This window comes from Strix uralensis, chromosome 6, assembly GCF_047716275.1.
Source record: "Strix uralensis isolate ZFMK-TIS-50842 chromosome 6, bStrUra1, whole genome shotgun sequence".
Classification (NCBI taxonomy): Eukaryota; Metazoa; Chordata; class Aves; order Strigiformes; family Strigidae; genus Strix; species Strix uralensis.
Genome location: NC_133977.1, coordinates 31,459,196 through 31,481,488, shown reverse-complemented (window position 1 = coordinate 31,481,488; position 22,293 = coordinate 31,459,196). Strand labels below are relative to the sequence as shown.

Genomic DNA, 22,293 nt, shown 5'->3' with positions numbered 1-22,293 from the left:
TACTACACTGAGTAACTCCCTTCAGGTAATTGTGGGAGAGATTGGATACTGAATCTAGTGCCTTTTCTCCTTCAGAATACTTTCCCTTTAAATGCTGTATGCTACAAGTAAAACTATACAACTAGTTACCAATTAAAAAAAAAAAAAAACCTGGAACTGGTCAAAGCTTGGAACAACCAAGAGTTCAAGTTGGTTTTTTTTTTTGCAAGACAACACAACCCAAACTTTTGACCCTTTTTAGGTATTTTCTAAAAATCTAAATACAAACTGCTCTCAGAGTTACACAACACCTGATACAAATAAAAAGTTTCTAAATCTGTTCTAAAACTTATACAGTTCTGAAATATAATACATTAAAGCAACATTACAATTATCCAAAACACCCCCAAACTTTATAGATCCAGGAAAAATTCTAGCATCTTAAGATACCTCAAATGTGAAGACAGCACCAAAAGAATCCTGGTAGCAAGTTACTTTTTTTAGACCAAACACACTTAAAATTACTTTGATATATCTCACATCAGATTTAATTACACTGATTTTTAAGAATAATATGTTTCTGATTATTTCCCTTTAATTAAGACACTACAGGGCAGAGTTAAGGCTTGTTTTCATTATAACTAAGGCAACATAAAATCACTGAATTGCATCACTGAAGGTTTTTCTTACACATCTTGGATGTTTCTGCGTTTGCCTTTTATATTACTCCCATTCTTAACACCTGGAATTAGGCTCCTGCTTTCTTCACTGAGTAATTTTTTACACTATTGAAAGTTGTCCCTTTTTATCATTAATTGGCAGGTATCCCTGAAACAGCTGCTGCTTTTTTCAAGTTTTCTTTGCAGAAATTTAAAGAATTGCTCCTTTCCAATAGCCTTAGCAATTTGTTCTTGACTGGAGCCATGGCTATAGTTACACTGGGTAAAGGTGATGTTTTAGCAGTATGATCAACAGCAAGTATATTACAAGTCCTTCTAATGATATGACTAGATAATAGGAAATTATTTGTCTGCAACATAGAACAACAAGTATGATACTCACAGGTGTTTGGATCATCATGGCTCTTTGATCTCTCATGGTTCTTACAATATCTAATGGATAAACAGGCTGATTGCACTCAATGAGACACATAGCTGTCTCCATAGTGATAAGAACTCCTGTCCGTCCAATCCCAGCACTGAAAAAAACAACAAAAACAACCAAAATGGAAAATGAAACAAAGTGTCTGGAATATAGTTCTACCTAAAGACCTTACTTCTCAGAGATTCTTCTGACTGATCATTATGATTCCCATACTATCAGGGCAGGGGTTAGACAGATTGTGTCTGTGTCACTGGAAGCCTCTGTCCTGCCTGAACAAAGCAAAAAACAATCAGTACAGAATCGTCAGTCCTTTGAAGAGGGACTGTCTTAACCTGACCATTCACTTGAGCAGAATTTACAAACAGATATTTATTCAGATCACCAACAAAACACAGAGATACAAAATGCACAGTGCGTTCAAGGTGTCAATTTGACCACTACTGGAATGACCATTACGGGAATGTTGGGCTGATTTGATAAAACCATGTTTATGTTCTTGAAGTGATCAATACTTTCATATTCCAGAATAAGAAATAGAACAAGTACTAAAAGCCTTTGGAGGATGATAATAAAGATAATTTTCTTAGTATTAAAAAGTACAAGAGAGATCTAGCTTGTGTAGGTTGAAAAGGAATACATAATAGCAATCCCTTTCAAGACAAGGAAGAACCATAATATATACATCTTGGAATGGCAAAATTGTTAAGAAAAGTTACATGAATCATCTTTAGCTTAAAAATAAAACAAATCTAAAGATTATCTGCATTGTTTTACATATACATACACTTTTGCACAAGTAGCAATCCTCAAAGACTGAAAATTTAACCCTGAACTTGATAATCAGTTTCAAATTCAAATCTTTCATATTCAAGAAAATTATGTTGCACTTTTGAAATAGAAAACCAGTGTTTCTCCACACTTGAATACAGGACCAAATCTGTATTTTCAAATGCCAGCATTATCTCAACTCATGCAAATGCTATTTCAGTCGTAAAATGAAAGTGTTTGTTTCTAAATTAGTTAATATAAGCATTCCAAACTTTGAAATTTAATCGTTCAGATTATGAAGCATAGCTTCAAATTAAATCTGGCCAAACTACTACTTTAAATCTTTGCCCAGAAGGTGGCATTAACGCTACTGTATTTTTCAGTGATGTCATGAGACTTTTATGACAAGATGTAAATGTGCTGGTTATATAAAATTATTCAATTATATTCCTAGAATTTATATATATAGAATTTATATGCAGAATGCTTTATTGAATCCAAACAGGAACAGTATCTGCCAAAGAACCTAATGTCTCATTTTACAACTTCAAAAGATTAAGAGAAGGGCAACAAGAACGATGTAAAGTGTGATAGTTTTCATATGGTATCAGGTAGGCTAGGACTCTTCAGCTTGGAAAAAGAAATTATTGACTGATGGAGGGGATTATTGAGACAGGACATGAAAATCATGAAGGGCAGGTGGCTCACCATCTTATCTAGAACAAGAATTAGAAACTGTTCAACTAAACTAGTAGGAGCCTTGTAAAAATAAACACACACACATGAACACAAGCAAGGAAACTAGTGTTTTAAGTAGTTCAACATAACAAGAAACTTTCCAATTTCTTAAAGTTTTTGTTGCTTTACAATCTCTATGGGTTTTTTTGCTTTTCTTTTTAAACTACTACTGTACAAAAGAAAATTCTGCTCTACTACCTACTTGGATTCCCCACACCAAAGCTGGTGACTTAGTTCTGAAAACAAGTTTCACCTTTTTGTTGTGCTAATGCCTTGTCCAATTATACTGAACAGACGTTAAAAAGTGTGCATGCACCACAGGGAGGAAGCCCTGGGCTCCTACAGCTTGATTCACTAGTGGAATTTGGTTATATTTCCAAACAGCCACCAAGTTAGCCCAATTAAGTAGATTATGCTGAACTATGATATTCCCTCTCTTTTCTTCTGTGGAACATAAAACTATTATAAATGTTGGTATTGAAATTATTAGTATGGAGCTGACTTGGTGCCTCATCGAGATGAATGAAACTGTTCATACTCTCCAAAGTTGTGGTTCCAGAGTCTCTGCAGACTAGCACACTTTATATTGTAGAAGTTGCATTTGGCTGATATTTTCACTATTTGTTCACAGCTGTATCAACCAAAAGTATATCAATAATGGAAGTCAAGGAAGAATATCATTTAAGACAGTGGCATTCTAGTACTGGTTTCCCTAGTTAATAAGATAGACCCTGACTAGCATAAAGCAGAAGAGAGCGCAAAACCAATTAAATACAATTTCTGATACACAAAGTGTTGAAAAGAGAAAATTTTTTCTTTCATCTCCTTCAATAAATGTCTAGTTTACTTGTAGATTAGACAGTCTTTAAATTTATTTTATCCATTAAACCACTCAGCTTATCTCTGAAACAGGAACGATGCACACCTGACTCAGGAACACTGACTGGGGAGTATTGGGAATTTAGAGGTCAAATTTTATTCACAGAACTGCTCACCAAGAATTGGTATAGCACATGTTCACTTGAAGACATTTGGCATTATGCATTATTATAGTTTACTAATTAGGTATTTTAAAGGATTAAGATTTTGAAATTTACTATAGGAATGTAGAATGCTATTATAAACTATTGCACAAGAAAAACAAAAGAACACATTTCACATGTACATAAAAATCTGAGTAACAGAGATATTTTAATTCATGTCAAAAGTAAATTGTTGATAAAAATGTGTCATCTTAGTGTAAGTATCAAAATACCCTGTAGCCTAAGACTGCAGACTTGAGAGAAAGTGTCTTTTATTTGTTCACTGCATACAGCACCCACATTTTCTGCAACAGATTATTTATACAGCTATTCAGGAGTTTTTGTAGAATAGTCACCATGAGGAAAAGGTTCCCAAGTATCTTTTGCCACTTCCCCAAGTTATTATACAGCACAAGCATTTAAACTGTAAACAAAACCAAAACCCACCCAAAACCAACAAAATCCCTGCACAGATCAATGCAGATACTCAAAATTTTGCTTATTGAAATGTGATTACAATTTCAAGTAATTGTTTAATTTAAATATTGAGTTCTCCTGTCAATCCCAAAGCAGATACAATTAAATGTTTATTTCAAAAACAAAGCACGGAAAAGCTATTTGATGATAAATAAATTCAGTCTGATAATTTAATAAAGTTGGAAAAAAATGGATACCTGCAATGAACAACAACAGGTTCTTCTCTGCCAGCCCTCTTCTTTCGCACAAGACACACAAAATCTAGGAAATCGCTGGAATCATCAGGAACCCCATGATCAGGCCATGCTATATACTGGATTTGGGTTAGTTGGCGGCTTTCCTCTTTCTAATCAGAAACATGAAGTTTATTCAAGGGTAATTCAGGTCCCATTAAAAAAAAAGTCAAAAAATAATAGTATTTTTTTTTAAAAAAAATCAATGGTACATTTACAGCAACTTGTACCTGCAATGAAGTGGCTTCAGGCAACTACCAGCACTTTATTAGTGTTAATTATTGCTCATCCTGGATTTTATAATTACATTATTTTTCTTACAAACAAAAAAGGCAATCCACAAATGTTTACATCTTCTATAGGTTAAAACAATTACATGCTGTGTAATAGCAAAGTAGTTCAAGGATACCAGTGATCTATCTGATCACTAGATGTACAATGAAGATGATCAAATTTTGAACAAAACAAATTTAACAGGAAGAGGTGCTGTCTTACTAGATCAAATTACAGAACTGGGGTTAGGAGGGGAGAGGCAGGACCTTCAGACATAAAAGTTTGCCTTCAGGCCCTGTGTGAACAGCAGCATTGTTTTGGCTTTATCTGCACCTCTTAATTTTATCCAGTGTACTACACAAGATGCAGAACGACTTTGTTTTCACTCCCTGCCCCTTGTTTTAATATCACAAACATAATCTGCCTCTGGTTAGTGGAGGGGACAGGCTGTACAATCAGTGTAAAAGCAGGATTTCAAAGACCAGGAGTTACTGCACTTTAAATAACCTTTTGGCACAAAACATTTACAGAGGTTCCACTGCTGATAACAAATGAGCAATTGCCTCAGCAGGAGCCAGTGAAGGAATTTTAACTGCAAATTTACTAAAAGGCAGCTCTATAAAACTGGCATCTCATCTGGTTACCCAAGCAGTGAGAAATGCATACGTGAACTATTTCCAGATACTGATTTTCAAACATTTCTGAGATTGAAATGCTAGCTGGGGAGGCTCTGAAAACTACATGTGCCCTGAAATCATGCAATGTATGTTCTAGAAGGTCCCTGTGTACATGTCGTCACCAATACCAATTCATCTCTCAGATGGATTTATCTTCCATCTCCTTGCATCTACATGCTCCAAGATGGAATTATTAAGAACTGTTTGTCTCTACAAAGACAGATTTTCAGTTGCAGTAATGAAATACCTCTAGTGTCTCATGTTCTGAAAATATCAAGGGAATAACAAGTTTCTCAACTCCTTTAATTACTCTTTTCTTTGGCCAGGGCACGAAAGACACTAGTAAAGACTTTTAAGACAAATAATTTAAAACCAATTAATATGATTATGGAAACTATCTTTGTGATATTTTGCTAGTGAAAGGTTTGCTATTGTTCTAGTAGCAGAATTTATACTAGAGAAGTACATGGGAATATGAGTAGTTTTCTGAAGGCTTCTAGAAATAAACAGTTCTATTTATATGGATATGTCACCAAGTTGAAAAGGAAGTCTGATTAAGTAAATTTTAGCTAGTCTGTGAGGATGCCACAGATTAATACTTAAAAATACGTATTATTATTTTACCTCCAGATTAGTCAATGTCATTTCTCGAAAGACATAAGCAGGATTTCCTTCTTCTGAATGGCAGGTAATCTGGAAATTCCCATATGATGAGCTTCCCGATGGCTCTGGCCAGTACTGATGGCATTTAACCTACGGTCAACAGATTTTTTAAAGATGCCTGTGTTTAAATTCACACAGTATTATTGTCATTCTCTCTAGTTCCTTACACCTTTGTTCATTAAAGACTATTTTGATCATTCTGTAATAACTATTAATTTACTTACCAACCAAATTGTGTTACCTAATTATTGTTTATAAAATAAGGTGTCACAGAGATTTCCTGGTTCTCTTCTCAAAAGGACACATGCACCAACTCTTGAGGTTAGTTTAACTGCATATGGATGCCTTTAACTTTCATTACAACTTTAAAAAAAAGTATATCTATTCCATCTTAAGACTTGAGTGACAAAGATGCTGCTTTATAAACATTTCTGACCTCCAAAATCCTAATCTAATCTTTTTAAAGCACATTTATACGGGAAAAGAACAAATGAAAAAAAAAGTTGCTAAGCAACAAAAAAGTTGCTAAACTAATGCAAAAATTAGGGGGATGCAGACGGTGGACTTCAAAGACTCTTGATCAAGTCATCAAATGTGAATGAAAACTTCGAAGACTGAGATTTTCAGATATATTGCTTAAACACCTAATTACAGAGGTAATTTCAGCTCAAGTGTACTTTTGTTTTTCCAACCCACCTGGCGATTCTTTAAGAGCAGCCAGATTTGCAGACTTCCTGCTCCACTGAGACATCCCGGCATGCAGTGGGATAGTGATGTCAGTAGCCTCATGATCAGCTTTAGAGCAGGGAGTCTGCCTATGGGTATAAGACAGATAAGTGCTTTTATTTCATTATTAAGCAGCTCTCCAAAGAACTCCACAAATATTATTGAAGGGGTGGGGGAACCTCAGAGAACTGCTGTTGCAAGTCTGTTCTTAGCAGATCTGCAAAGAAAACTCAAATTAAAAGGGCACTTGTACTGAAATTCCCTCTAATCACATTTATTTGGGAGCAGGCAGCATCATGCTAAAATTGAGTCACTGAAAAATGGTTTAAAAACGCTGCAACTCCCCTTCAATTATTTTAATTATATTTAGAGGCCTGACTTCCCAGCAAATAATTGGTTATTAAAAAGTTAGAACATATACAGACAGATGAACTACAGTCTGAGTTGATCAGAACACCCACAACCTACTATAAATCCATCTTCAAAAGAAATCCTGAATGTGGAGAAATTCCATTAAACTATTATTCCTGACTCATTTCTGTTCACACACTCAACCAGCCAGTGCTACTGTGAATGCTCCAGACTGTAAACCAATTAACTCTGAAACTACACTGTGTGTATGACCAGATTTGGTTGTTTTGCCTGTCTCCAAAAGACAAAGCTGCATAATAAACAAAGCTGTTAAGGAGAAACTATAACTTGCCACCCTCCCTCCTGTGCCCCCCCCCCCCCCCCCCCCCCCCCAACCAAACCACCCAAAAAATACACCAGAGGCCTTTCACAGCACCATACACAATTATTTTTAGTAATTTATAACTCTAATTACTTTATTACTAGTACTCTATTTTTACACATTTTTGTATGGAAATAACTTAAAATGATTTCTTCATATGATTAAACAAATATTTGTAGCCACAGAAGAACATTTTACGAAAATTTTTTGATTTTAAGCTTATCACGGATTCTCTTAAAGACAGCCATCCAGGCATGGGATCTTAAGACTACAAATCTGTGTTAGGCTGCCTTAAAAAATTAATCTCTCTACATATCAAAGAAGTAATTTACAAAACCTGATTAAACTCCTTGGAGTTCCTTCATTTTAAGTTTAGAAAAAAAAAATCTTATGAAGGTAAATTCTAGTTGCTTTTTACTTTACAATAAAGAATCAAAGACACCTAAAAATATTTTAAGAAATATGTAAAGACTTCAATGTATTTCAGAACTGAACAAAGTTTAAATATTAGCTGTGTTAACAATATCAGAAAGTTTAAAAAGTAAGTATCATCATTGCAACAGTACTAGAAATGCACTGCCCTTACGGAAAAAAAAAAGTCATGGAATCATAGAATAGTTTAGGTTGGAGGGTGTCCTGGTTTAACCAGGATAGGGTTAAGTTTCCCCAGCAGTGGGGGAGGAGCTCTAGCCGGGTTATTCAGATACCATGCCGACATCACATCCTGGCGAGGGAGCGCGGTGCACTCGTGGTTTTGTACATCGTGCTTCAAACTGCTGTATTTGGTAGCTATTTTGCTCTGTTCATTGCTATCACTATTACTGTTATTGTTATTGCTGTTGTTTGTTGTGTTGCTATTGCATTGTTGTATTAAACCTTTCCTTATTTCAGTCTTGGGGCTTTGTATTTTCACTCCCTTTGTGGGGGAGGGGCAGCAGCCGCGTGGTCTCAGACCCCGGCAGGGGCTAAACCACCACAGAGGGTACCTTTAAAGGTCATATAGTCCAACCCCCCTGCAATAAACAGCGACACCTTCAACTACATCAGGTTGCTCAGAGACCTGTACAGCCTGATTTTGAATATTTCCAGAGATGGGGCATCTACCTGTTCTCTGGGCAACCTGTACCAGTGTTTCACCACCCTCATGGTAAAAAATTTCTTCCTTATATCAAGTTTAAATCTACCCTCTTTTAGTGTAATACCATTACCTCTTGTCATATGTCATAATAGTATATTCCTCTAATCTTTTAAAGGCTACTCACCACCAGATTTTTAGAAGATTATACAAGTAGTATTTAAGGAAATCTTTTACTTACTCTTCCTCTTTCAACTTGAGTTGTTAACATTACAACCATAGATGAGCCTTGTTCCCAAGTCATCTGCCAAAAATCAGGACAAGTGTTCGGTAATGGACCTTGACAAGCAATGTACTGGTTTATTATTGTGGAAGAAGGGATTTCCATCTAAGAGAAGACAATGTCAGAAGAGAAGACAAAGTCAGTCAGACATCAAAAATTTAGTGGTTAGTGACCAATACACTAAAAAAGCATCAACTATATTAATTATAAGTTATTAAATATGGATTGGCACAGATGAAAATTCTTTGAAACGTTTCACACACGAAATTATTACAAAGACCCAATATTAACTGATGGTTATGTAGTTGTCAAAATCAAGATTAATGGCCAAAAAGAGAAATGATAGACCAAGTTGGCAAGTAATTCAGGCGCAAACATTCAATGTTCTGTGCGTTTCTGACAGTAGCTTTTAAACTACTGATCTTGAAATTTAATATAATCTCTGTTTTCTATTCCTGAACAGGAAAGTAAGTAGCTGTAATTTTGTTGTTACTAACAATAAAAAAAAAAAAAAAAGATGTAAAAGGAAGTGCTGCCAGATTAAACTTTACTGATGTTGAACACTACTGCCACATTAGCAATCAGAAAAGAAGAACAAATTCCTCTGGTAGAGGGTTAGTTTCTCTTAAGACTTTTTTATTTTTCTTGGTTTCATTTATAAAAACACCTGCCACAAAGCATTAGCAAATAAGTGTATCTACAGTAAATTTCAAAACATATGACTGCAGCTTTCTCAGTCATTCTAGTCTAAACTAAATTTATGAAAATTTTATTTTTTTAATCGACTCCTCCATTTAAAAACTGCAAAATTACTTAAATGTCAGAAGGTCTTTTAAAAAATACTACTCACATTTATATAATTTGCATTGATGTAATCTTCATTACTTTTTAAAATAACCCGTGTAGCATCATCTGAAAAAAAATTTAGAAAGATGTTACTTATTCACTAACCACAGTAAAATACTTCTAGAACACAGATACAAACACACATACTTACAAGGCGAAATGTCTCTGTATCTATTTTTGGAAATGTTTTGAGGTAATCTGGCACAAGACATTGTCATTCCAGGCTTTTTCCTATACAATTGCTAAAAGATAAAACCAATGGTCAGACTGTACTAGATGCAGAAGACCTGTTAGTGTACTATTTGCATAGAGGTACTTTTTAGAACATAAACTACTGAGCAACGGTAGCTTCAACATACATGAAAATACTTTTCAAAATAAAGCACTATAAATGCTGAGGGATCACTGAAAATAATCAAGACATCATCACAATTTGTTTGAAGACAAACTGAACATTAAACTTCAAGCTTCCGTAAGAACAGTGATCCAGAGAAAAGTCAGTATTTCATACTGCTAAGGGAATTGACTGATACTGACATTCCACGTGGTGATTTGGGGCAAGAACATCGTGTTGTGTATAGGCAACTACCTACATTGCAGTTGTTTCACTTCTGTTTTTTCAGATGTCCTTCCATCTTTTAATAACTGTAGAGCGAATCCTGGGCTACCTCGTGCTTTTTCTGCACAGAATCTCCTTTGAGAGGTTCCTGCCCTCGCCATACACTGCCACAACCCTGGTGCTGCAAACAGTATCAGTGAAATGATCCAGGTTCAATAAAAAGCACTTTAAAAACTTTTAAACATTGAACCTGTTTGGGAGACTAGAAATGTATGGTTAAGTAGGGATTTTACATCCCTTCTAGAAAATATTTTCTTTCTGTATGTAAAAATAAATGCTACCAAAGTTTTTAAAGAACAGTATATAAATATATTTTATAAATATACATTGTAATACATGATGCTAGGTCTCCATTTGGTGAGGAATTCACAGAATTCATACTCCTATGTTTTACAAACCTACTGCTTTCTGCTTTAAGTCACTTGATCTCATGCATTAAAGATGGGAGTATTATCAAGGCACAACTTAGTGCTAAAGAAAGGCTACAGCTATCAACAACTTAGGACCCAACAGGAAGTGCACTGTTCTTCTGAAATATGTCATTAAAAAATAAACTACATATAGGAGACTTTGTTACATTAACCCTTAAAATCAGGGTTGTATTTTCCATTGATAATTTTACCTTCCCTAATTGAGACTGTCCATAAAACGTCAACAGCTCAGCTGTCATTCAGTTTCTACAGTAACTTAGATATGGAATGAAGGTCTGAGTACAGAACACATATTTTGTTATAAATTTTTCAGTCTTCATCTCTGTGAAAGTATTTTATTAGCATAGGTCCCCAATAACCACAAAAATCTGTAAGTAATCAATAAAGCTATTTATAACAAGCTACACTAAAAACCAGTATTAGGATTAGTCTATGCCGTAAATTTGCACATACAATACAGGATTGGATTTTTTTGTTATTTTTCTTTTGAGAGTGTAAGAGATTTGTTTTGCTAAACGATACTAACTCTACTGAAATTTAACTGAAATCTACTCTGCTTAAAATAATTACTATCCCAAAAGACTTGGAATTTGCACACAGCTACAAGTGACACAGTACTCACATCAAACTGAGCCAAAACAGTTCCAGTGATAAGCCCCTCTGCTAGTTGAATCATGGATTCCCTCAGAGCATTATCATCTTGATGGACACCATCAAGTGGAGATTTCTCAGGGATGTACTGGAAGTCAGGCTCACTCTCCAGCTTCTCTTCCACAACATCATAGACAGCTGTAACAAATAAAGGTACGAACGCTCTAACTGAACATGCCGTTTGGCAAGTAAAGTTAACTCTAAGTCATTTATTTAAAACAGCAAAAAAGACAAGTGTTTCTCCTGTAGAAGAATCCACATTTACACAGAATCACAGAATCATCTAGGTTGGAAAAGACCTTGAAATCACCTAGTCCAACCATAAATTAAAACACTGATTTCAGTCCCCAACAGCAAGGGCAATTAGCCTTTACTGATCATTATAGCCCATCACAAAACTTTTTTTTTTTTTTTTTGGTTTAATAATAATTTTAAGTGAAAGCACATCACTGACTGCTAAAATTTTGATCAAAACTCATGTTATACCCTACCTTGTCTGACATAACTCCCTAATCTCAGATTCTCACATACATCATGCCTCTGAAGTCATTATCGTTGCATTCACATTTTTACTTTTAATTCACTTTGAACTGATTTCAGGCTTCAGTAATTTGGGCAAGATGTGCAGACCACCTGAGATAATGGCATTAATATATGCATTATAATGCTATCAATGCTGTACACGTCCTGCCTATAAACTGAAAAATAATATGCATCTTCTACTACACATAATAGAGACATATGCTGTTTGAAAGACTGCTTTTAAATGATATCCCATGACCATGAAGGAGGAAACTGCAACTCCTCACTTATACAACTCAACCGTTTTTATCCAGAATACAAAGATAATCAACACACAAGGGGAAACTGTTTTAGTAAATTTGTTAACAAAACAATTTTATCTGAAAAAGAAAGCACACAAAAGCTGGAAGAGAACTTGCACGCAGAATGAGAGCACGAGTAAGTGGGGAGTGCAAATAAGTGAATACAGGAAAAATTGTTTATGAGTGGCTAAGATACTCTCCTAAAGTAATTTCAATTATTCTGATTATTCACTATTTTTCATTTTGCTTTTTCCTCTGCAACTGTATTATAATTGTGATGTGCAGCAGAATGAAATCCAGTAACCATCTGCTGGCAATGCTCCAACACACAGTGTATTTCATGAATATATTCCACAAACTGTTATTTAGATTTCATTTTTAGCACTTTCTTCTATTAAGCCTCCTCAAGTAGAAATGTAACCAGTTGTTCTCAATTTTTTTAAAAACATATGGAAGGATTTTGCATATATCAACCTCTGAAGTCATCCAAACACTGGGTATTTGGTGAGCAGTTTTTTGTTTGTGTTTCATTTTTATCTTCCTTAAGGGAATAACAGCAACCTCAGAAATTGCATTCAATATCCATATAGCTTTCTGGACATTTTTATCAATGGGAATGAGAATAAAATTTAAAGTAGCTCCCTGTTAGAAACATTTGATCTCTGGTTTTTCTATTAATTTTCAACACTTAGTTATGCACAGCTCCTTAGAGTATGGGATCAATCCAGATTTGTACAATACATTGTGTTGTTGCAATTCCTTTTCAAGGAAGGGAGTTCGTTCTTACAAAGATGTTAAGCATTCCATCTCAGGACACAAAATGAAGGTCAGAAAATGAAAGCAAGGTGTGGATTGATTTCTTTTTTTATTATTATATACAAATCACTCACCATTGGGTCGAACTAGGAGCACAAGTTCCCCTGAGTGTCTCTCACAGCTAGCTTTAATAAACATAACAACTTGATCATGGGTATGTTCTGCTATATCCCTGCCGTTAATCAGTACAACCTGGTCCCCTTCATTCAAACGAGGGACACAGAGATCAGCCTGCAAGGTGGAGAGAAAAAAAAAGAAAAACTTGTAAAACAAGCCATTCCCAATTTCTCACCTTAAAATAGCAACTTAAAGTAACTATACTCGGGGACTTGAATCCTAACAGTTGCTATGGTTGCTGCACTGTATTCAAATGACAAATTTAAGTGTTACACAATACATAAGACAGTGCCATTCACATGAAGAAATCAATTTGCAACTGGGAAGTGACTGTTATTGTAAGACTGTTATTCTTTCAGCAGCTGTTACTCCACTCCTCTGGTTGAAGCAGAAAGCTCCTATTTGAATCACATAGGCGATTAAAAATCAGGATGTTCTTATCTTTGAAGGGAAGGGAGTAACACAGCAAAGCCTTGTCCAAATCAATTTCACAGGCTTAAATGCTTCAGGTGTGAAATATCGCAACTGTAATGACAAGAGTAAAACAAGGACCGAAGACAACGCACAAATCCCAGTAATCCCAGAGAGAGGAATCAGGTAATAAAAACCATTATTATAATCACAGTCTAAACATTGTTGCAGAAAAGAAAGAGCACATGCTATCAGCAGATATCTTCTCCCTAGAAAGTGGATGTTTAGAGCATTCAGCCAAAATTCTTTATGTTATTAAATATTTCAGAGATAATAATTATCGGGGACAAGAACAATGCTCTTGGCAAACATTTCAATAGTTTCAAATAGTCAAAAAATGAGAAATATGTACTTCTTAAATGTTAGCAAATGAACGGTTCACTCTACTCTAAAAGGTATAAACAGAGCTGACTCCAGGCAGCTGAATACCAGGTCAGTATTTCTGGCAATCAACTGACAAAATATTGTGCCTAGTTTGAAGACACTATTGATAGTCACTAAACACCAGTAACAACAGACAATCAGACCTGATGAATGATTCATGATGTCTGATTTTTATCTAAATCTTGGCTTTATTCAGCTACATCTGTCACTAAAATAAGACAGATTTTCTATTTTAGTTATTTTTAACATACTAAAAGACTCTTTCAATATATAATTTATGTGAAATTATATGAATGCCTATATTAAAAAAAAGTAATAAAGTAAATGTATTTTTAGGATGACACAGCTCAAGAAAGAGCGCACACTGAACTTGTAACTCCTTGTAATTTTCAGGAATTAGACTTTGTTTCAGTAAGAAAAAATATTTTTGAGGACTGAAGAACTTTTAAAAGTACATTATGTAGCTCCATCAAATTCTCACTACACATAATTTGCTTTGTTATGATAATATTACAGTACAAACTAATTTTCATAGGCAGCTATGAAATAATTTACAGGTTCGAATACATACTTCAAGATACACAGATATTGCTACCAAGTTTGGTTTTTTGATAACTTACAGGTGTTCCTGGAGCTACCCGGGACACTATTACTGGCATCTTCTGATCGTATCCACCCTTTAAAAACAAATTAAATTAGTTATAGACCACAAATGTCAGAAAATAATCTTAATAGACATGAAGGGAATAGATGTACCGTTACCTTTACATTGAAGCCAAACCTTCCATTTTCATCTGGTTTCATTCTGATCATAACAAGATTGTCATGGGGGACACCACCATTGGGCTAGTAAACAAAAATTATATTACATTAATATATATTTTGTTCATAGTTTTGAGGATATTGTATGTCATAATTTTGCAGTTTCCTTATGAAGTAATTGCTCCTAGACACTTGAGAAAACATCAAGTACTAGTGCAAATGTCTTGAGTTTTGCACAGAAGGGAAGAGTTACACCTTTAAAAGTCTTGGACATAACTAAGCTAAAAGTGCGTTCTGTCAAAGCAACCTCAAAGAAAGAAACACTATTAGAAAAGACTAATTGACTTCAAGCAGTCTTAAGAAAAACAGTTTACTATTTGAAACTCCATAAATTTGTTTTATATAAGACAGCAGTGAAAAGCCTACAGTAAGAATGCAATATGATGAAAAGTAAGGTAATTGAAGCTACAGTTTTGTTTCTATTAACAACAATATCACAGTAGTAAACAAGGAAAAGTTTGGCAACAAAATCTTCGTTCCGTATCCCCTATTTCATTTCCAGTGTAGTGGAGTATGAGGTGTGATATACACTCTCCTCTGATCAAGCTCTAACAATTTTAGTTCCTTTCTTTCTGGTTTCATTCTGCTCACAGCAACACTGTTAAAGGAACTACCAATAAAGTGGGGAATACTAGATATTGTTTTATTCTGGAAAAATCAACTTAGAGCTACTGAAGTAATTTTTATTTTGTTCCCATCAATACTTATTTCACATACGGAACATTAGCTAGTATTTCTAGAGTTTCTATGGTGAAGACGCGAAGTATTATTAAAGAAAGTGTTTCAAGGAAGTTTTCAATGCTACCAATTACAGCCAAAGCATAAGACATATTCAGAAAGAAAGAAAACAAAAAACTTGTTAAAGCAAACATTTCTATATGCAAGAAAGTTCAAAACCTGAAGGTTCCACAGGTAAAAGAGGTCTGCTCAACTTGGCTCATAGAAAGTCAACTCAATTCCAGGTGCTTAAGCTTTTGGCTAAAACAAAGTACACACACACACCCCGAACACACTCATAGTAATGAAAAAATGAAAAATTTGGGGGAAGAAAGTAACAGTGTTAAGACATGTTAATGAGAAGGAAGGGTGCTTAGGAAGCCCGATCATACACAAATCATTTTAGTCTACGTTCACTGGCATGAGAGACCAGATTCAGGTTCCTGGGCAGAATGAGGAACCACACCAAGTGCTCATCTTGCAGTGTTTGGCAACTTCTGTGCCATTGCATTCCCCAGATAAAAAGGCAATAATAATTTCCTGCTTTAAGAGGCTATTTTGAGCAGCAGTTTGTAATGAAAAACCTGAAGAGAGCATACCATCATTAACCTGTCTGACTGAAGGAATTCCTGGCCACACCTGTTTTCAAATAGTTCTGGAAATTCTCAGACTGGATACTTAGGGACTGTAGATGGAGTAAAAAGTTGTCATTCCATACCTGTCCTACTACCTTTCTAAATAGAGTCTCCATACATACAACAGATGAATGAAATCCAATAGCTAAATGAAGTCAAAATGGTGAGGGGTTTTCCTTAAAATAGTTAAAATGGAGCAGGAGAAGAGACTTCAGTGGTGCAGGAACCTGAAGCACATTTTGGTCAAAAAAGCAACTTCAAAAAAAAACCTCAACATATTCCAAATCCTAAATCTACAGCTTTACAAAATTTCAGAGTCATGCTCCGTTCCTTCTTCTCTAACACCCAAAATAAAAAGCCATCAGCAAACCAAATTAGATCTTCAATTACAACAGTGTACTGCCTTGACTGAGGCTGCATAAATGTGGCCCATTGGACCTCAGCAAACAATCACACTGACAATGCACAGTGAAAAAAGAATCTCATTCTCACACAGCTGTGTTGGTTTTGCAGAACCAAAAGGAGTTAAAAAAACAACTGAAAGTTATTTTTGTCAATTTGGTAATGATAACTGAATACAGAGCAGAAAAACTTGATGAGTAGTGTTATCTTTCAAAACAGAACAGTACTTCAGTATGACTCAGGTAAGCACTTACAGAAGACAAAGTTGTTAAAAATCCTGTTTCATTATTTAATTAAAGCTAATTTTTTTACAACATTCCCAAAACGCTCATAAATTTAAAAGTTTCACTTTAGTGTGTTTTATTAAAACCCCAGCTATGAAATTAAATATGGGTTTTATGGGAATCTTAACTTCGTAACAAGGCCTGAGAGAAACACCGTAGGCTTGGAGTTCAGAATTCAAATAAAAATAAACCAATTTTGGGAACTGACTCATAATTTCATATGTTTGAGGTTGGCAAAACTGTTTATACAGTATTTGCTATATCTGGATGTTAAACAGTTTTCCCATCCTGCAAAACGTTTCTTGTCCCACATCAGTATAAAACCAAGAACCATTGAAGGACAAAAATTACAAACTGGTCAATGAGATCTCACCTCAGTCAGACAATAATCAACAGACTAGCTTACTCATCTAAGCATGTGCTGAAGTGTGTAAAAAGAACTTTTGCTCAGATTTTTACATTTATGGTCACAAATCTCTTGGCAGAGTCTCTTGCTTGGAAATTCTGATGAAAAATGCAACCACAGATTCAAGAAGCCTCTCCTGACAAAACTACTCTAGCAGCTGGCAAGCACTTTCAGTTTCATCTTTTTGATAAAAGCTAGATTAAACACCAGTGGTAGTGTCTGTGATGTCTTCTTTAAAACTGATGGTAAATGACTTCTCAAAGAGGTTAGTTGGAAATTTCTGCATGTGCTGAAAAGCTAATGTTCAAAATGTCTGCATATCCATCCCAATGCAGTCATTTGATGACAACTGTCAAAGGACTGACTCCAGCATGTGGAAAAAACAGTGGGAGCTAGCAAAGAGACAGTATGTATAATGGAAATGTTGCAATGTGATGCACAAACACAACAACTCTCTAAAATGCATCGGAACCAAGCTCATGAAAAGTAGGACTAACTTTCCAATAAAAAGCAGAATGGTTAAACTGGATGTAAAAACTTACTGTGGATTTTTCAGGTGATGCAGGAACATCAAATGTTTCATTAATATGGTTATCCAGTTCTTGCTGTGAGTGTGAATGATGAATTTGGTTCCAACTGTTCTTTTTAAATTGTTTGGGTGGTAATGCAGGAGGCTGCCCATCTATAGGAGTCTCTTGAGATCTAAATACCAAAATAGAAGTATGAAGTGGAATGATCATGAGATATTGACAGTTCTTTCAGGGTTCCAAATAAACTGAAAATCCTAGAAGAAACTCAAGAGTTTGAAAGCTGGATATCTGTATGTATTTTTAGAATCTAAAAAATATACTGTGGAGAAATATATTGGAAGTGTATGTTTGGACATGTTACTGCTTTTTTCTTGAGAAGCAACTGTACACAGAACCAGTAAGCTCATCTGGTACATGATTTTTTTTTTTTTTTTTTTTTTTAAAAAACTAGTTTTAGCACTCTTAACTCACTTTATATTGGAATATTATAAAATTCACTGTATTTATACTCTGCACTCTCACTTAAAAATAAAAATTCCAGAATAGGTATGTCACTTACTGTGTTTTCCTCAGTAGGAAAATCAATTAGTTTGCATCTTAAATTAATACCCGCAATTTAAATCTTAAAAACAGACACAAGCAGCATAATAAAGCGCTCCCACACTAGGTTTGGCTTTTGATCTAAAAACAGGAGGAGTGCAAGTTGAAGACAACTCAACTGTCCCCCTGCATTTATATGAAAAGACCACTAGAGATGACAGTGTTAAATTTTAATTTTTCAATTTAAAAGTATATGTATACATTTCAAGATAACTTTGTTTTCTCCCCCTCTTGAACATATTCCCCCTTGAAACATGCACAGCTTTGAAACATCTGTAAAAATTGCGTTCATTGCATGCATTTTTTAGTTGAGTTATAACACCATTACTGAAGATGAAATAGTAGAAAGTTCTATTTCTGTTTTAGATCTTCAAGCACTCTACTGTAGATTAATAAAAATGTTCTCTGTGTTTATGTATAATATGGATAATTTCCTTTATTAGTCCTTTTGGAATAAAAGCTTAACTGTATAATTTGTATTACATAAATATATGATTCATCTTTCATTATATGGCTTTATATTTAAGAATTAAGAAGAACATTTTGAAGGCCCGAAAGTGCAGTTAGCACATAATTCCCACTAACTTAGCTTGAATGCCAGTTTCTAAATACCAACCAGGATACATGCCTTCCTCCCCATGAACCACATTAAAAGGTATTATTAAGTAATTTAATGACTTATGACAACAGCCCACTGGTACTAGTGGCAAATCCAAAAACCACCAAGAATGAAGTTACAGGTTACAGCTAAATCTAAAAAAACCACTACCACCAAAACTGGGTGCCTCCGTTCTTCCTTTTGCTCACACCCATGGCCCCTTCTCCTTGAAGCGCTCTGGTGCTCCTCCCTTGGCTAAAGCAGTTTACCAAGCAATCAAAAATACACCGACTTTTTGGACAAGTCTGGGTAGCTCTCTGCTAGTTCAACAAGGTGAACTCGTTCATCACAGGGTCGGCCACCGCGCAGGGAGGGAAGTACACTCCCAGAAGCCAGAAATAGGACACTGCCCCTTTTGTTATCAGCAAGCTGCAGCAGTAACTCATAGCATAACATCCTTCTAAAAAGCACAGGTAACCACATGAGTAGTCCTACTGTATTTAACTGGTCTAGCCACAGTAAACTGTTAGCAGGGTAAGACTCATTACAAAACAGCATAATATTTCAAGGTGCTGAAAGTTAGAAAACCTAAGGCACACATTAAATTCCATACCATATAATTTGTTTCTATGCAAGTAAAGAAAGGCAGATACTAGATACATGTTTTCAAATAAAACCAAAAAAAAAAAAATCAGATGACAATTGTCTACAATGATTTCAAATAAAGGATTAACCTCTTTCAAAAAGCATGAAAACTGAATGGGAAATAGAACATTTCACTTTGAAGAACCACACATTTTCCATTTCAGTTTTTAAAAATTAGTCAATTTTCTTAGAAAACAAAATATTGATAATTTTTTGTCAGTGTATGAAAACAGCATATTTGAAAATATCCTAACAATATTTTTTCTGTATGTTTTTGCTTAATTTCAACTTTCAGAAAAATATTTTTTTTCACGCAGTGTTAGAAGAAAAAAAAGTACTAATTATTCAGTATCTGATGTCTGGAGAATCTCATGTTCAGAACAGACTAGGGAATAAAAATAATTTTTCTTAACACTTTTCAATGCAAGTGACAGTAAAAAAAAAGCATATCATCCTTATATTTTATTTTTCAGGATAAGCAGCTTTTCCAAATTAATTTTTGTGGAGAAAGAGAAAAATACGATGATCGCCAAAATTTGCAAAATAAATTTTCAAGGCAGCTATAAGTTATTTAGACATTGACTCACAAAGGTCATCCAGAGCTTTTTAACTGCCTATGTATTTATTCATTTAAGTCTGGCCAGCACAAATTATTCAGCCTTTTAAGTGAAGGGCAACACAGTTATGTATTTTCCTTCAAACAATTATTCCTGAGAGTTCTAAACTGAATAAAAAAGGAACAGAGAACGTGATCAGAGACACAAAAGAAGTCATTCCAATAAAAGAAATAGATGGGATCTTGTGTTTGACTACGTGTCTGTACATACATGTCAACAAACACAAATAAATTCCTACCGAACATACAAACTTAAGAAAAGATTTGAAAAGTTACTTAAATGAGCATTTTAGAAGCAGCAATGCAAGTACTATAATATATTAGCATAATGAATTGTGAGAACTAACAATCAAGCCTTGGGCAAAAACTTCATTGCTTTATATTTGCCCAGTCAGCTTTGAATTTCCTTATGAATGCTTAGACAATGGCAGTGAAAGCAGCCTATTTTGCAGGCAAAGCAGCTCTCTGTTACTGCATTCAGTAATTTACATAATAATAAAATAACACACAAACCCTGGCACTGACAAGCTTTAGGTATTTTTGTTTCAGATATCCAGTCTGACCTTTTAATTTATTAAGCAAAAGTTTCATATGCACCCCTATACATTTATTAAACTGAACACATTATATGCTTTTGGAATTTAAGGTTATAATTACCTCAGGGAACTACAAGCAGAAATCTCTCAATTTAGTTTTGAACAGCACATGCAGATGAAGAAAAAAATGTGGAATTAAAGGTTGTATTGGCTAAGCTATAATATCCTTCTAAACTGCACTGAAACACTAATTTCTTTTGCTATGTTGACTCCAAGCTCAGAGAGATCACTAAACCTACTGCCTGTCAGGTTAGCCCCTCTGACTTTCTTACATATGTAAATTTAATCAATAAATAAAAATTCCCAGCAAATTAGCAGATGGACTACTCAAATCTTTTCACTCAGAAAGGTCAAATTTTTTAAGAAACCATTTTTTGGACTGTAGAACATTATCACATACAGCTTCAATAAGGGCAAATCATGCCTGACAAATCTGGTGGTCTTGTACAATGGGGTTACAGTGCTGGTGGATAAGGCAAGAGCCACTGACATCATCTACCTGGACTTGTGCAAAGCATCTGACACTGTCCCACATGACATCCATGTCTCTAAATTGGAGAGACATAGATTTGACAGATGGACCACTCAGTGGATAAGGAATTGGCTGGATGGGCGCACTCAAGGAATTGTGGTCAACAGCTCAATGTCCAAGTGAAGACCAGTAACAAGTGGTGTTCTGCAGGGGTCGGTGTTGGGACTGGCGCTGTTTAACACCTTTGTTGGTGATATGGACAGTGGGATTGAGGGCACCCTCAGTGAGTTTGCTGATGACACCAAGCTGAGTGGTGTGGTTGACATGCTGGAGGGAAGGGCTGCCATCCAGAGGGACCTGGACAGGCTGGAGAGGTGGGACCATGCAAACCTCATGAAGTTCAACAAGGCCAAGTGCAATGTCCTGCACATGGGTTGGGGCAAACCCAAGCACAAATACAGGCTGGGTGATGAGGGGATTGAGAGCAGCCCTGTGGAGAAGGACTTGGATGGAAAACTGACTATGAGCCAGCAATGTGCACTTGCAGCCCAGAAAGCCAACCGTGACCTGGGCTGCATCAAGTGGATTGTGGCCAGCAGGTCGAGGGAGTGGATTCTGCCCCTCTACTCTGCTCTCATGAGACCCCACCTGCAGTGCTGTGTCCAGCTCTGGGGCCCCCAACATAAGGACATGGACCTGCTTGAGTGGTTCCAGAGGGCATGAAGATGATCAGGGGGCTGGAGCACCTCTCCTGTGAGGACTGTCTGAGAGAGTTGGGGTTGTTCAGCCTGGAGAAGAGAAGGCTCCAGGGAGACCTTATAGTGGCCTTCCAGTACTTAAAGGGAGCTACAGGAAAGATGTGGAGGGGACTCTTTATCAGGGAGTGCAGGGTTAGGATGAGGGGTAACAGTTTTAAACTGAGAGAGGGTTGTTTTAGATTAGATATAAGGAAGACATTCTTCACCGGAACAGGTTGCCCAGAGAAGCTGTAGCTGCCCCCTCCCTGGAACTGTTCAAGGCCAGGTTGGATGGGGCTTTGAGCAACCTGGTCTAGTGGAAG

At 35.6% G+C, this 22,293-nt stretch overlaps 1 protein-coding gene across 2 annotated transcripts in view; it reads right to left on the bottom strand.

Annotated features, from left to right (window-relative positions):
• PTPN4 (protein tyrosine phosphatase non-receptor type 4) overlaps window positions 1-22,293 on the bottom strand; it is a 120,913-nt gene that overhangs the window by 8,088 nt on the left and 90,532 nt on the right. The window contains exons 16-26 of one of the 2 annotated variants that reach the window (XM_074873559.1): window positions 17,719-17,878; window positions 14,673-14,756; window positions 14,531-14,587; window positions 13,013-13,169; window positions 11,270-11,436; window positions 9,749-9,839; window positions 9,602-9,663; window positions 8,710-8,856; window positions 5,896-6,024; window positions 4,286-4,434; window positions 1,042-1,177 (exon numbers count right to left, since the gene is read on the bottom strand). In XM_074873559.1, coding sequence (XP_074729660.1) covers window positions 1,042-1,177; window positions 4,286-4,434; window positions 5,896-6,024; window positions 8,710-8,856; window positions 9,602-9,663; window positions 9,749-9,839; window positions 11,270-11,436; window positions 13,013-13,169; window positions 14,531-14,587; window positions 14,673-14,756; window positions 17,719-17,878 — 1,339 coding nt within the window. Of the gene's footprint in view, window positions 1-1,041; window positions 1,178-4,285; window positions 4,435-5,895; window positions 6,025-6,630; window positions 6,750-8,709; window positions 8,857-9,601; window positions 9,664-9,748; window positions 9,840-11,269; window positions 11,437-13,012; window positions 13,170-14,530; window positions 14,588-14,672; window positions 14,757-17,718; window positions 17,879-22,293 lie in introns of those variants that run through there. The other variant, XR_012629507.1, reaches the window with a different exon arrangement.